Source organism: Helianthus annuus, chromosome 6 (genome assembly GCF_002127325.2).
Source record: "Helianthus annuus cultivar XRQ/B chromosome 6, HanXRQr2.0-SUNRISE, whole genome shotgun sequence".
Lineage (NCBI taxonomy): Eukaryota > Viridiplantae > Streptophyta > Magnoliopsida > Asterales > Asteraceae > Helianthus > Helianthus annuus.
In genome coordinates, this window is record NC_035438.2 from 104,053,400 (window position 1) to 104,065,175 (window position 11,776).

At 37.3% G+C, this 11,776-nt stretch overlaps 2 protein-coding genes across 5 annotated transcripts; one reads left to right on the forward strand and one right to left on the reverse strand.

Moving 5' to 3' along the window:
* Window positions 1-481: 481 nt before the first annotated feature.
* On the forward strand, window positions 482-7,232 carry LOC110944993. Its single transcript, XM_022186633.1, has 5 exons — window positions 482-613; window positions 1,148-1,198; window positions 4,333-6,192; window positions 6,844-7,047; window positions 7,227-7,232. Exons 1-5 carry the CDS (start codon window positions 482-484, stop codon window positions 7,230-7,232), a joined length of 2,253 nt encoding a protein of 750 aa, XP_022042325.1.
* Window positions 2,612-11,130, reverse strand: LOC110865832. 4 transcript variants are annotated; one of them, XR_002551006.2, is made up of 4 exons: window positions 9,865-11,127; window positions 9,334-9,711; window positions 8,705-8,790; window positions 2,612-2,823 (listed from the first exon to the last, which is right to left on the reverse strand). XR_002551006.2 is itself a non-coding variant. In XM_022115158.2 (3 exons), coding segments are annotated over exons 1-3 (1,611 nt in total). In that variant the 5' UTR covers window positions 11,096-11,130; the 3' UTR covers window positions 8,473-8,788. The 4 variants fall into 4 exon arrangements, 1 of the variants encoding a protein (XP_021970850.1); XR_002551007.2 differs by lacking the exon at window positions 2,612-2,823 and adding an exon at window positions 2,856-3,065; XR_004861000.1 differs by lacking the exon at window positions 2,612-2,823 and adding an exon at window positions 7,708-8,000.
* Window positions 11,131-11,776: the final 646 nt, after the last annotated feature.

Here is an 11,776-nt window from a genome sequence, read left to right on the forward strand (position 1 = left end):
TTAAACTTGTGTACTCACCTTTACACTATGTGTATTGACTTTATTTTAACGTATGTGACAGGTGTTTAGGATGCTATGCTATACTTTGCTTGATGAACGAAGTAGGCGGTCTAGAAACGTCATTCAATAAAATTTGAGTTATCGGAACAATTATTTGTCTTTGAAAACAATGTCTGTAATAACTATTTATGCTTTATATGTTTATGGTATGGCACATGAACGTTAAATATATTGTCACTAATAGTGTTATGGATTCTGTTGGACAATCTATTTCGCTCAGTGTCTCACCCCCGATGTTTCTGCCATCGGTTGGGGTGTGACATCAGCGGCTTACTGGAGGGGAAACAAAGATCGTGAAAGCTTACAAAGAGTTTACGGGATATCTTATCCTGACCAAAAGCGACTAAAGATTTATATGCTACGTTTCAGCCCAGGAAGCTGCTTCTTTCTTCACCATGGTACTCGAATAACCGAGAAATTAATGGCATTTATCCGAACAGAGTACCGTAAACGAGGTTATCTGGAGGTTACCACCCCAAATATGTACAACATGCAACTCTGGGAAACCTCAGGCCATGCTGCCAATTACAAGGAGAACATGTTTGTATTTGATGTAAGTAATTTTCATACATGTTATATTTAAAAAATAATAAAAAATAATCTTGTTGCATGTTATATTTATGCAGATAGAAAAAAAAAGAGTTTGGTCTTAAGCCAATGAATTGTCCAGGACATTGTTTGATATTTGATAACAAAGTTCGTTCTTACAGGGGTTAGTTTTATTTAATACTGTTGTTAAAACTATAAGGCAGCTATTACAACAACTCTCATGATTTTCATTTTACAAAACTTCCACTTCGTATAGCTGACTATGGAGTTTTGCATCGTAATGAAGCCAGTGGTGCTTGACTGGTTTGACCCGTGTTAGAAGATTTCAGCAGGTAATGCAGTAGTATTTTTTTTATCATTTTGTTATTCTTACAATCTAATCGTGTGTGTTTTCTTGTCTTAGGATGATGCTCATATTTTTGTAGACAATCATATTTTTGTAGAGAATCACAGGTAAGATGGAATATATTCGATCAGCTAATACTTGTCGTCCAAGGCTTCTTTCTTGCATTGTTTAATTTTAATTTACTTTTTATAGATAAAAGAGGAAGTGAAGAGTGTGTTAGAGTTCATCAACTACGCCTATGATGTATTTGGTTTCACCTTTGCACTAAAGCTACCAACTTGCTAAAGCTGTAAAGGTCACAATGGGACCCAAGGTAAAAAATTTTGGTTGTCATTTTATTTTGGTGTTAGCGTACACTTTTTTACGTGTAGCGTAAAGGTTTAATAAACTTATTTTTAGGGGGTTTGCTTAAATGCTTGTAAATTTTTTTTTAAATTTTACCTTGGGTGTAAAAAGTTTTTTTACGGGTGGTCATAGGTTTCCGAAAAACTCTACATAAAAAAAAACTTTTTACATGGATGTAAAAAAGTTTTAGTGTATAGTTTTACATGTAGCGTAAAGCTTTAAAAATCTTTTTTTTAAAGGCTTGTATATTATTTTTAATTCTAACACTTTGGTGTTAAAAGTTTTTTACGAGTGGTTACAGGTTTCCGCCAAACTCTAAATAAAAAAAAAACTTCGAGAATACGTATATTTACGGTTAACGTAGACTTTTAATATAGCTTTTACGCGTGGGTTAAAAGGTTTTTTTTTAATTTTAAACAATTGATTTAAAAAAAAAAGTTTACATGAATGTGAAAAACTGTTAGCGTATAGTTTTTTACGTGTACCGTAATTTACATTTGGTGTAAAAAAATTTTTACGGGTTGTCACAGATTTTCGAAAAACTCGATATAAAAAAAATCTTTGTACATGGATGTAAAAAAGTTTTAGTGTATAGTTGTACGTGTAGCGTAAAGCTTTAAAAATCTTTTTTAGCGTAAAGTGTAAAAAAATAATTTTTTTAATAGTTTGCGATTTTTACAACTTTTGTGTTGTGTCCGTGCAGATCTCAGACGATGATGGAGGTGCAAACTATCATTTACAAGAAACGGAAAACGACGACTTCGCTTTATGTATTTATGTTTATTGTACAATTTATTTTTAGTTTACTTTTTTGGTGATTTACCGACAATATTATTTGTAATTTATTATTGGACATAGTTGAAATTTGAGTTCAAATTTCTTGAATTCTCATGCTAAGCAAGGAGCATAAAAAAACAATACAATACAGTACAAAACTAAATCACATTAATTTTTTGTGATTTATTGTAAAATTTTCTTATCAGACTAGAGGGTATGGTGATGGTCCTCCAAGGGAGGATGATCCGCCACGTAGGCGCCACGTCATAGTCCTCCCAAGGATGGTCCATCCCACAAAACTAGAGGGTATGGAGGATGGTCATAGTCATAGTCCTCCCCACCACTTTTATGTTTTTTTTAATCTTCTACTTTTTTTTTAACATTTAACAAATAAACTAACAAAATATTTTTATTAATTTTAAAAACACATTACATAAACTTAAAAAAAAAAAGATAAACTTAAAAAAAATTAAACTTATAAATAATATTTTCATTTAACAAATGTACTCCACCAACAAAAAAAAAACAATAATAAACATATAAATAAACAAATATTTTCCATTATAGAAATAGACAGTCAAAACCCCCACATATACATCATCATCATCCTCGTCACTCCATCATTCTCTTCACTCTCTCTAAAATTTACAACTACTTCTTCATCTCCATCATCCTCTTCACTCTCTAAAATCTTTGTGCTTCCACAAGAAAAAAACCACCATAAAAAGTCATCTCTTTCACCAGATCTGCAAGATTGGAAAAAAACCACCATAAAAAGTCTCTCTCTCTCAACCAGCGGCGAATTTGTGGTGGTGGTGGGTGGTTGTTTATTTTATTATTTTTTTAACGGCTACATTTGACTGGGGGCCCACCATAATTGGTTCGTCGCAAACGGCAAGATCTCGGCGTTGAGGACGGGACGTGGGGGGCGACATGGTTTGACGGCCGTCGCCGTTCCTCGACGGGGTGGGGACGAACTCGATACCCCCTAGCCTCAATGATTCAAAAATAACATTAATTAAATCACAAAATTGATTAAAGCACAATGATTACAACATTAATTACCAATCACTGAAGAGCATGGTAAAAGTACTAATTTACGCTTATCCTACTAAAAACAAAAACTCATTAATTAAAGCACAATGTTTACAACTATTTTATTGTCTTTTAATCTTATCCATTAAAACACTTTTGATCAATGACTTATATTGGTTCCTACGGTTCTCACAACTCAAGCTGGTTCTCATTTACCCAATCCCTATGATTATGTATATAATAAAAAACCCATATCTCTCTCTCTCTCTCTATGTATATGTTTACAGACTATATGCCTTTGATACATACTCTGCAACTTCACATTCCTTTTAACAATCTCTCACAATTTTCTTTCATCCATTTCTCTCTGTCTCTATGTATAAGTTTACAGACTATATGCCATTGATACATACTCTGCAACTTCACATTCCTTTTAACAATCTCTCACAATTTACTTTCATCCATTACACTAATGAATGAACACAAGATCTTCAACAACCCTACCACCACCACCACCACCGTCGTCGCCTCTTCTGGCCATCAACCCCCACGCTCTGCCCTCTACGTCGGAGATCTCCACCCTCACACCACAGACAACGACAATGTTGTAGAAGGTGCTAGGCGTTAGTCGGGCGGTGAGGTACCTACCGCCTAGGGATTAATCGGGATTAATCGGATTGGACCTTTTAAGTATAATTTTACAAATTTTTTTATATATATAGATAACTTTATACTTTTTATTAATAAATTTACAAGTTTAGGAGATAACTTTATACTTTTTATTAATAAATTTAAAAGTTTAGGAACAATATGTAAACTAGTGAAAGATAGAGGGGGTTAAATGTTAAAATACCTAAAATTAAATGTTAAAATAGGTTTATAAGTAATATTTGGGCTGTAAAACAATGGGCCAGATTCAAAAATGGGTCAAATTTTGTGTTTAATGGGCAAATTTTGTGTTTAATGGGCTGTAAAACATGGACCCGATTAGTCCGATTTTGACCGCCTAAGACCGATTTTGACCGCCTAAGACCGATTTTGACCATATCCGCCTAATTGGACCGACTAGCTAAAATTAGTCAGTAACTCACCGCCTAATTGGGCCGACTAGTAAGATAATTACAAGTCGGATCCTTGAAGGGTTAAAGGATATTATAAGCATCAATCAATCGGCATTTGTTCCGGGTAGGAGAATTTCTGACAACATTCTGTTAACGCAGGAGCTTATGCATAACTATCATCGTTCAACTGGTCCTCCTAGGTGTGCTATGAAAGTGGATATTCAAAAAGCCTACGATACAGTTGATTGGAGGTTTCTTCGGGATATTCTTCACGGGTTTGGTTTTAGGTCTCTTTTTATTTCATGGATTATGGAATGCGTTACGACATCTTCGTTTTCTTTAAGTATCAATGGAAATATTCATGGCTATTTTAAAGGTAAACGTGGTCTACGACAAGGAGACCCAATGTCTCCCTATCTATTTACTATGGTGATGGAGGTGTTAACGCTGATTCTAGCTAAAACTGCTATGTTGGATGCAACCTTTAGATTCCATAACAAGTGTGAGAAGCAAATGATCATTAACTTATGTTTTGCCGACGACCTCTTCCTTTTCGCTAGGGGTGAGGTAAGTTCGGTCAAAGTTATTGTGAAGTCATTGAAGGAGTTTCAGGAAGTTTCAGGTCTGATCCCTAGTAATGCGAAGAGCACAATTTTTTATTGTAATGTTTCTAACTCGGTTAAGGCCAGGATTGCTAATCTTGTGCCTTTTTATGAGGGGAAACTTCCAATTAAGTATCTTGGTGTTCCTTTGCTGGCATCGAGGCTTTTGGTCAAAGATTGCAAGGTTTTGGTGGAGCGCATGAGTAAACGGATTGATGATTGGAAAAACAGGTTTCTGTCGTTTGCTGGTAGGCTTCAACTTGTGGTTTCGGTGCTTTCATCTATACATGTCTACTGGGCATCAGTGTTCATTATTCCGGTCAGTATAATAAAGGAGCTTGAATGCAAAATGAAATGGTTCCTTTGGGGTAATGGTAATGGTTCTAAAGGAAGAGCAAAAGTGGCGTGGAAAGAGGTTTGCATTCCAAAAATCGAGGGTGGATTGGGGATTCGGCGAATTTCAGAAGTTAACAAGTCCTTGATGGCGTATCATATTTATAGTCTAATAGCGGGTAGAGAGTCTTTGTGGACTAACTGGGTTCGAAATTATCGTCTTTGTGGCCGAAGTATATGGGATGTTCCTATTCAAGCCAACTCCCCTTGGGGTTGGAAAAAGCTAATGAAATGCAGGCATATTTTTCGGGAGTTTTTGTGGTGTAAAGTTGGCAACGGCCAGAACGCCTTTCTTTGGTTTGACAAATGGAGTGATGAATGTCCGCTTGCAAATACTGTTACCCCTCGTCAAATGGCCAGATATGGGTATTCTATTAAATCTAAGGTTGCGGACGCGATTCAAAATGGTGTATGGGCATGGCCAGACGAATGGAGGACGAGGTACCCATCCTTGTTTCAGCTTCGGCCTTTGAACCTCTCGGAGGCTCAAGATAAAGTCTTGTGGAGGAACTCGGAGGGTAAATTACTCCCTTTTTCGTCTAGGGAGGCTTGGGAATCTATCCGTACTAGCAGAGAGCCAGTAGCTTGGGCTAACGTGGTGTGGTCGGCATTTAATATCCCAAAACATGCATTCTTATGTTGGCTTATTTTCAGGAGGAAACTCTGGACACAAGACCGTATAATACAATGGCAGCATAGAGTTACGGGTTCTATGAACCAGATGTGTTGTTTATTGTGCTATGCGGATATAGAAACACATGACCATCTGTTTTTTCAGTGTAGTTATTCCAGATCAGTGTGGCATAGTGTGCGGAACAAAGTTGATATGAGCTCGGTTCAACGATCGTGGGACGAGATCACGAGTTTGCTGGTTCAGAGAGCAAAGTCAAAAGCTATTTACGCGGTGGGTAGCAGATTGCTTGTTGCAGCGACAGCGTATACCATTTGGAATGAAAGGAACTCGAGATTCTTTAGTAACAAGCTCAGGCCGCCGGAAAAGATTGTTGACATTATTATTCACATGGTGAGAACGAAATTAATATCCTTCAAGTACAAGCAAACATGCAATGTGAAGAGATTTTTGGAGGAGTGAAAGTTGAACAAGGAAGATCTTATTGAAGATTGAAGACCATATAGTCTAGATTGTGTGTTATTCTAGAATTGGTTGTTTTGTATGGTTTTCTTGTTATACTCTTTAGTGGTATGCCACTAAGAGAACTAGAAGGCATTTGTTAGCCTTTCTACTTGGTTTTAATTTTGATATAAAATCACCGGGGTAACCCTTTACCCAAAAAAAAAACTCACCGCCTAGCGTCTAGGCGCCGATTAATCGGCCGCCTAGGCCGATTTCTGCAACATTGGACAACGATCTCCATCAGATTTTCTCCATGATCGGATCAGTGAGTTCAGTTCGTGTTTACAGAGACCGACCCTCGCACAAATCCCCAGGCTACGGTTATTTGTTGATTTCAGTTTATTGATTAGGTTTTGTTTGTTAAATTGTGATTTGATTGAATTTGAACTTTGAATTTGGCATTGTTTAGGTTAAATAATACTGAATTGATTAGGGTTTTTTCTGGAATATGAACAGTCAATCGTGGGGTTTTTAGTGAAGAAGAATTGGAATTGCGAAGGGTTTGTGGTTTTGATTGTTTGTGTGTGATGGTGTTGACAGAAAGGGGGGGGGGGGGTGAATTGGGTGGTGATGGTGGTGGTTCTTATGTGTGGGAATGGTATAGTGGTGGTGCGGCTAGGGCTTTTAGTTGCAAAGGTACAGTGGTGGTTGTGGTTGACGGGAATGGTGGTGATGGGTGGTTGCCGTAGCAAGTGGTGGTGGCGTGGGGTGGGTTATGGCGGTGGCAACGGTTTGAAGGTGGTGGTAGGTTTCCGGTGGTGGTAGGTTTCCGATGGTGGTGGTGGTGGTGGTAGGTTTTTAGTGGTAGGTGGCAGATGGTGACGGTGGGTTGTGGTGAGTGTTGGCGGCAAGTGGTATAGAGAATGAGAGATGCGTGCAGAGATTTTCTTTATCTATACTTTACTTTTTTTTTATTTTTACAGAAATAGTCTCTAAATACCAATGTTTTAAAAAATCGGTTTTTAAATCAAACCAGATTATGCTAAAAAATGGTTCAACCGGTTGAACCAGGTTGTACCGAGCGGTTCAACCGGGTTGACTAGCTAACTCTATAATTTCATAAATTACAACATCAACTCAAAAGTTAATCAAAAAATTCATGATTACATATTAAAAGATGATCCAAAAGTAAATCTATAATAAAAAATAATTCAAAAGATAATCGAAAATCATTCAATTTTCCAACAAGCTTTTTTAAATGAAAGTGTACGATATGTTTAAGCCATTTGAGTGTTAAATACATCAAGTTCACGATCGCATAAAATATGAAATTCACTAGTATCGTCATCCTCATCAACTAGAGGATAACTATTTTCGTTTCATACAATATTAAATAAGAACTTTTAGTTAGGAATAATCATAATAGATAAAAATTACGTAAGATAAGTAACATATATAATAAAAATAAGTAACAACCCAAACTAAAACAACATGGGCCAGTATCGGTATTACTTTCAAACCGGTATACCGGATTTTACCGCCGGTACAAAACTTATCCTGTTTCACTTATTTACCGGGGTGTTTCGTACCGGATTTACATCAAAAAACGGTAATACCGGTATAACCGGCCGGTATTTACCGGTTTTTAAAACATTGCTTAATACAAGTTATTTAGTCAATAGTCCCTGGGAGCTGAAGGACCACGCCTCTCAACTTTAAGTATATTGTCTGTCAACTTTTGTGCTAAAAGATAGCGCCTACAATTTGGTGTAAACATAAATTACAAAACTTGTAATTTACTCAACATTCTTTTTGTAAGTGGTGTTTTTTTTTATTGTTTTTGTTCCTCGTCTCATTCCCAATTAACAAGTTTTGATTTATAATATTAGCTCAACATTAGATGAACCGAATTGAAAGGATTAAAGGATTGGGAAATAAGTATAGATAGATAGTCAAGGATAATAAATAAAATTGTTGACAATGACAAGTTATTAAAGAGTTCAAGAGAAAAAAAAATAATTTCATCTCTAAAAATGCCTAGTTAGAGGGACATTACAAATCAAAGTTTTAATCTAAACACTTCTAAAATCTGAATATGAACTTTTTAAAAAACCCTTTAAAACTTAAATGGGTTAAAGGGTCAACCTTTTTATCAAACAAGTCATGTTCGGGTTGACCAGCAAGTTACCTTAGCCTACCCAAGACCCGGCTATTTTCATACATAAGTAATGAAGCAGTGAAATTGACTTTATGAGATGATTCAATTTGTTTCTGCATATATTGCTATTAGCAATTCACCCAACCATCTAGTATATCTTTTGGCAAGCAGAGATGAAAAACCATAAAGGTTTAAAGAAAAGAAAACCAAAAGCACTCGGAAAAAAAGGAACTTATGCACTGTAAAATCCAGACACCTCTTATCTATACTACAACCCCAACATGACACACACAAGCAACTTACCGTTCAGTAAACGAATAAAGGAGGGTGACTTCAGGACAGCTTAATCTCAGACCGTGCGCCGTTTCTTGCAACACAAGCCAACCCCTCTGTTCAGTGGAAAAACAACAGCTATTAGTTGAGTACAAGGGTCTGTTTGGTTGGTTTCTATAGGAATGTAAGTAAGTATATTGTTAAGAATTGAAATTACTTGATGTGACAAAGATTGTTAAGGTAAATAAATTGCAGTACACTATCAAATAATTGTTGTTTATACTTAGGGCAGGCGGGGTGGTCTTCTTTTTCCCCGTGATAGAGATGTTCAACGCGTGATACAATGCAACAAACCACCGCCACCATACAATCTTAACGTGTGAAAAAGAATTTCCATGAAAAAATTCACGCTGATAAAGGGAACCATGTGAGGGGGTGTGAGGGTTTATTGTTGGGTGTTGTGAGTGATGACCATTTCCACTAAAAAAGGTTGTGAGTGATGGAATAATGGTTGATGACATGGCGGAACTTGATTGGATGTTGTGAGTGATGAGCGAGTGATGAGTGATGACCACCCTCTCCCCCCTTACTATATGTAAAACTTGAATTATAATTTATGTATTTAATAAAGTACTGTCAACAACAGAACAGATGGTTACAGTTATCGGCAGGTTGACTTGGCTGTCCAGTTTCAATCAAACTGAGCTCCATATCATGATTGGCTGACCAACCAGGTTCATATGTTTCAAGAAATCCAATCTTTGCTTTGTTAGGCAGGTCATGGGGATGTACAAACGGCACTCCTGGGGGCCACCCGATCTCCAGTCGTATGTTGCCACATGGACTGTCAAGTGTATGAATGTGGCTCTCACACTCCTTCAATGTGCAGAATCTGAGCTTGATGCCTTTCTTATCAGCTATGTCCTGAACTCTCTCTTTAAGAACTCTTTGAGCTTCCAGCCGTAACCTTTTCGAAGGAGGCAACGGTTTTAGCCTAGAATTGTTCTTCTTTCTCTTCATTAACGGTTTCATAGATCCTGTATTAGTAGTATAGCATCGGCTAAGGACCTGTTGTTAACAAACTTCTTTCTAAGAATAAAAGTATATTTTACTATTGCACAAAAATTTTAAATGTCTAGTGAAAAACTATATTTTATCATTGCACAATTCCCGTATTATTATGCACTGACCTTGTTGGGCGGTAGGAAAACTGAAAGCTGGGAAACTGTTTCTGTTGAAGAGTTGATCCAACGGATGAGATCTCTGCATGAAGTCATCAACAGATACTGGAATCTGGAACTGAGGTTCAACACCATGACCAGCAGCTCTCATCTCTGAACAACTAAGACTAGTCATGGATTTAGGCATGAGTTTAAAAGAAAGAGAAGACCGCCCATACATGTTGTTACCACTACTACTAATATCAGTTCTATGCAATGCAGGGCTAACATAGCCAGCAGTAGCATGGTACAAAGCAAGTCCAGGGTAGACAACCGCTTCTTGAGGACCAAGATCACCATCCACAAGCACCCAACGACCACTAAAATCTCTAATATGAAAGCCAGCCTTGTCTGATTTTATAATAGACAATACACTTTTGTCGACTTGATGATCATGGTCCGAGAACATAACAACAACGTCGTCTTCTTCTTCTTCTTGTGTTGCTAAGTTATGGTGAAAGGAGGGCCTTGCATGACAAGTAACAGATAAAACCGAAGATGATATTTCTCGATTTCGTAACGGGAAACTGTCAAGTATCTCGGTGAAGGCACAGCTGCGCAGGTTCAAATAGAAACTGACAGCATCGAGGATAGCACGGGCTGCTTTTCCAAGGAGGGGGAATACATCAAGCAATCCAGCAGGGGGGAATTCAATGTCATTGTTGGGAGTCATTCCGGGTCTGTAATCATAACTTTCTTGCCACATTTGGGGATCTGCTGAGTATCCTGAGGTTTTGCACCATTCGCGGGAATCATTAATGTCAGCAGCAGATGGGTATGAGGGTTTTTGATTAAAGTAGGGTCGAGCAGATTCCAGGCAACATCTTAGAAGAGCAGCCTCATTTGCTGGAAACTGGATGATGGCAGCAGAATATTGAGCAAGAGATTGTGACAAAGTGGAAACGGAGAGCTTGTATGTGTCAGAGGGAAGACCTTCAGAAGCTACTAGATCTGTAAGCTTCACACGGCCTAAGTTTGACAGCCCATTGCCAGCCATCAATTGCGAGCGAGTTGAAGGAAGTTGAACCTGAATATATATATATATATTTCTTCCAATACTTCTAGTATACCAAACAGGGAACAAGTTGAAGGAAGAAGAACCTGAATCGTAACTGAAATAATCAGATGAACCGAGCAACGAATACGATGACGATGATCTCCATTGAAGCCAATCGGGAAAGACTAGGGTTGGAACGAACATACAGGAGACGATTGGTTTTTTTTTTTTTTTTTTTGGGTAGGAGTAAAATGCCTCGTCAAAATTTCACCTATAATCCTCAAACTTTTGTAAATTACACTCTTAGTTCCTGTAGTTTGATAAATTGTTATTCGGATAGTACTTAAAGCGGATGGAGGTTAGTTTTGGTATTAAGTAAATGTAAATTGACTAAAATGCTCTTATCTTTGAAAAACAATAACTTACATCTAAAAAATATAACTATGGTTTAATAAATTAAGTAGGACCCACTAAAATGCCAAAAATCAAATCCTAGTGTGACCCACCGTAAGAATCCCTTTTTCTTTTCGCTGAAGCATCTGGCGAGTCCATCACCGGCGATCGTCTAGTTAACAAGTATGATTTCTTCAAAACTAGTTTCAGATCCAGTTCTATCTCTTCCTTCTTCATCACATGTTTTCATTCTTCATCACATGTTAATTTGAATCTGAATTTGTAATCCGTTAACATAAACACAGTGGCAGTTAACATAAACATCTGTTCCCTCTGCCTTAGATAGGATTCCTTCATTGTAATAAAGATCAAATCGTGGGAAAATCGTGAATCAGAACATAGTGTTTCGGATTTGAAAAAAAAACTGACGAATCGTTAATGAGGATAGGGAGATCCATGGCGATAATGGAGGTGCGGTTGTGATGCTTCAGC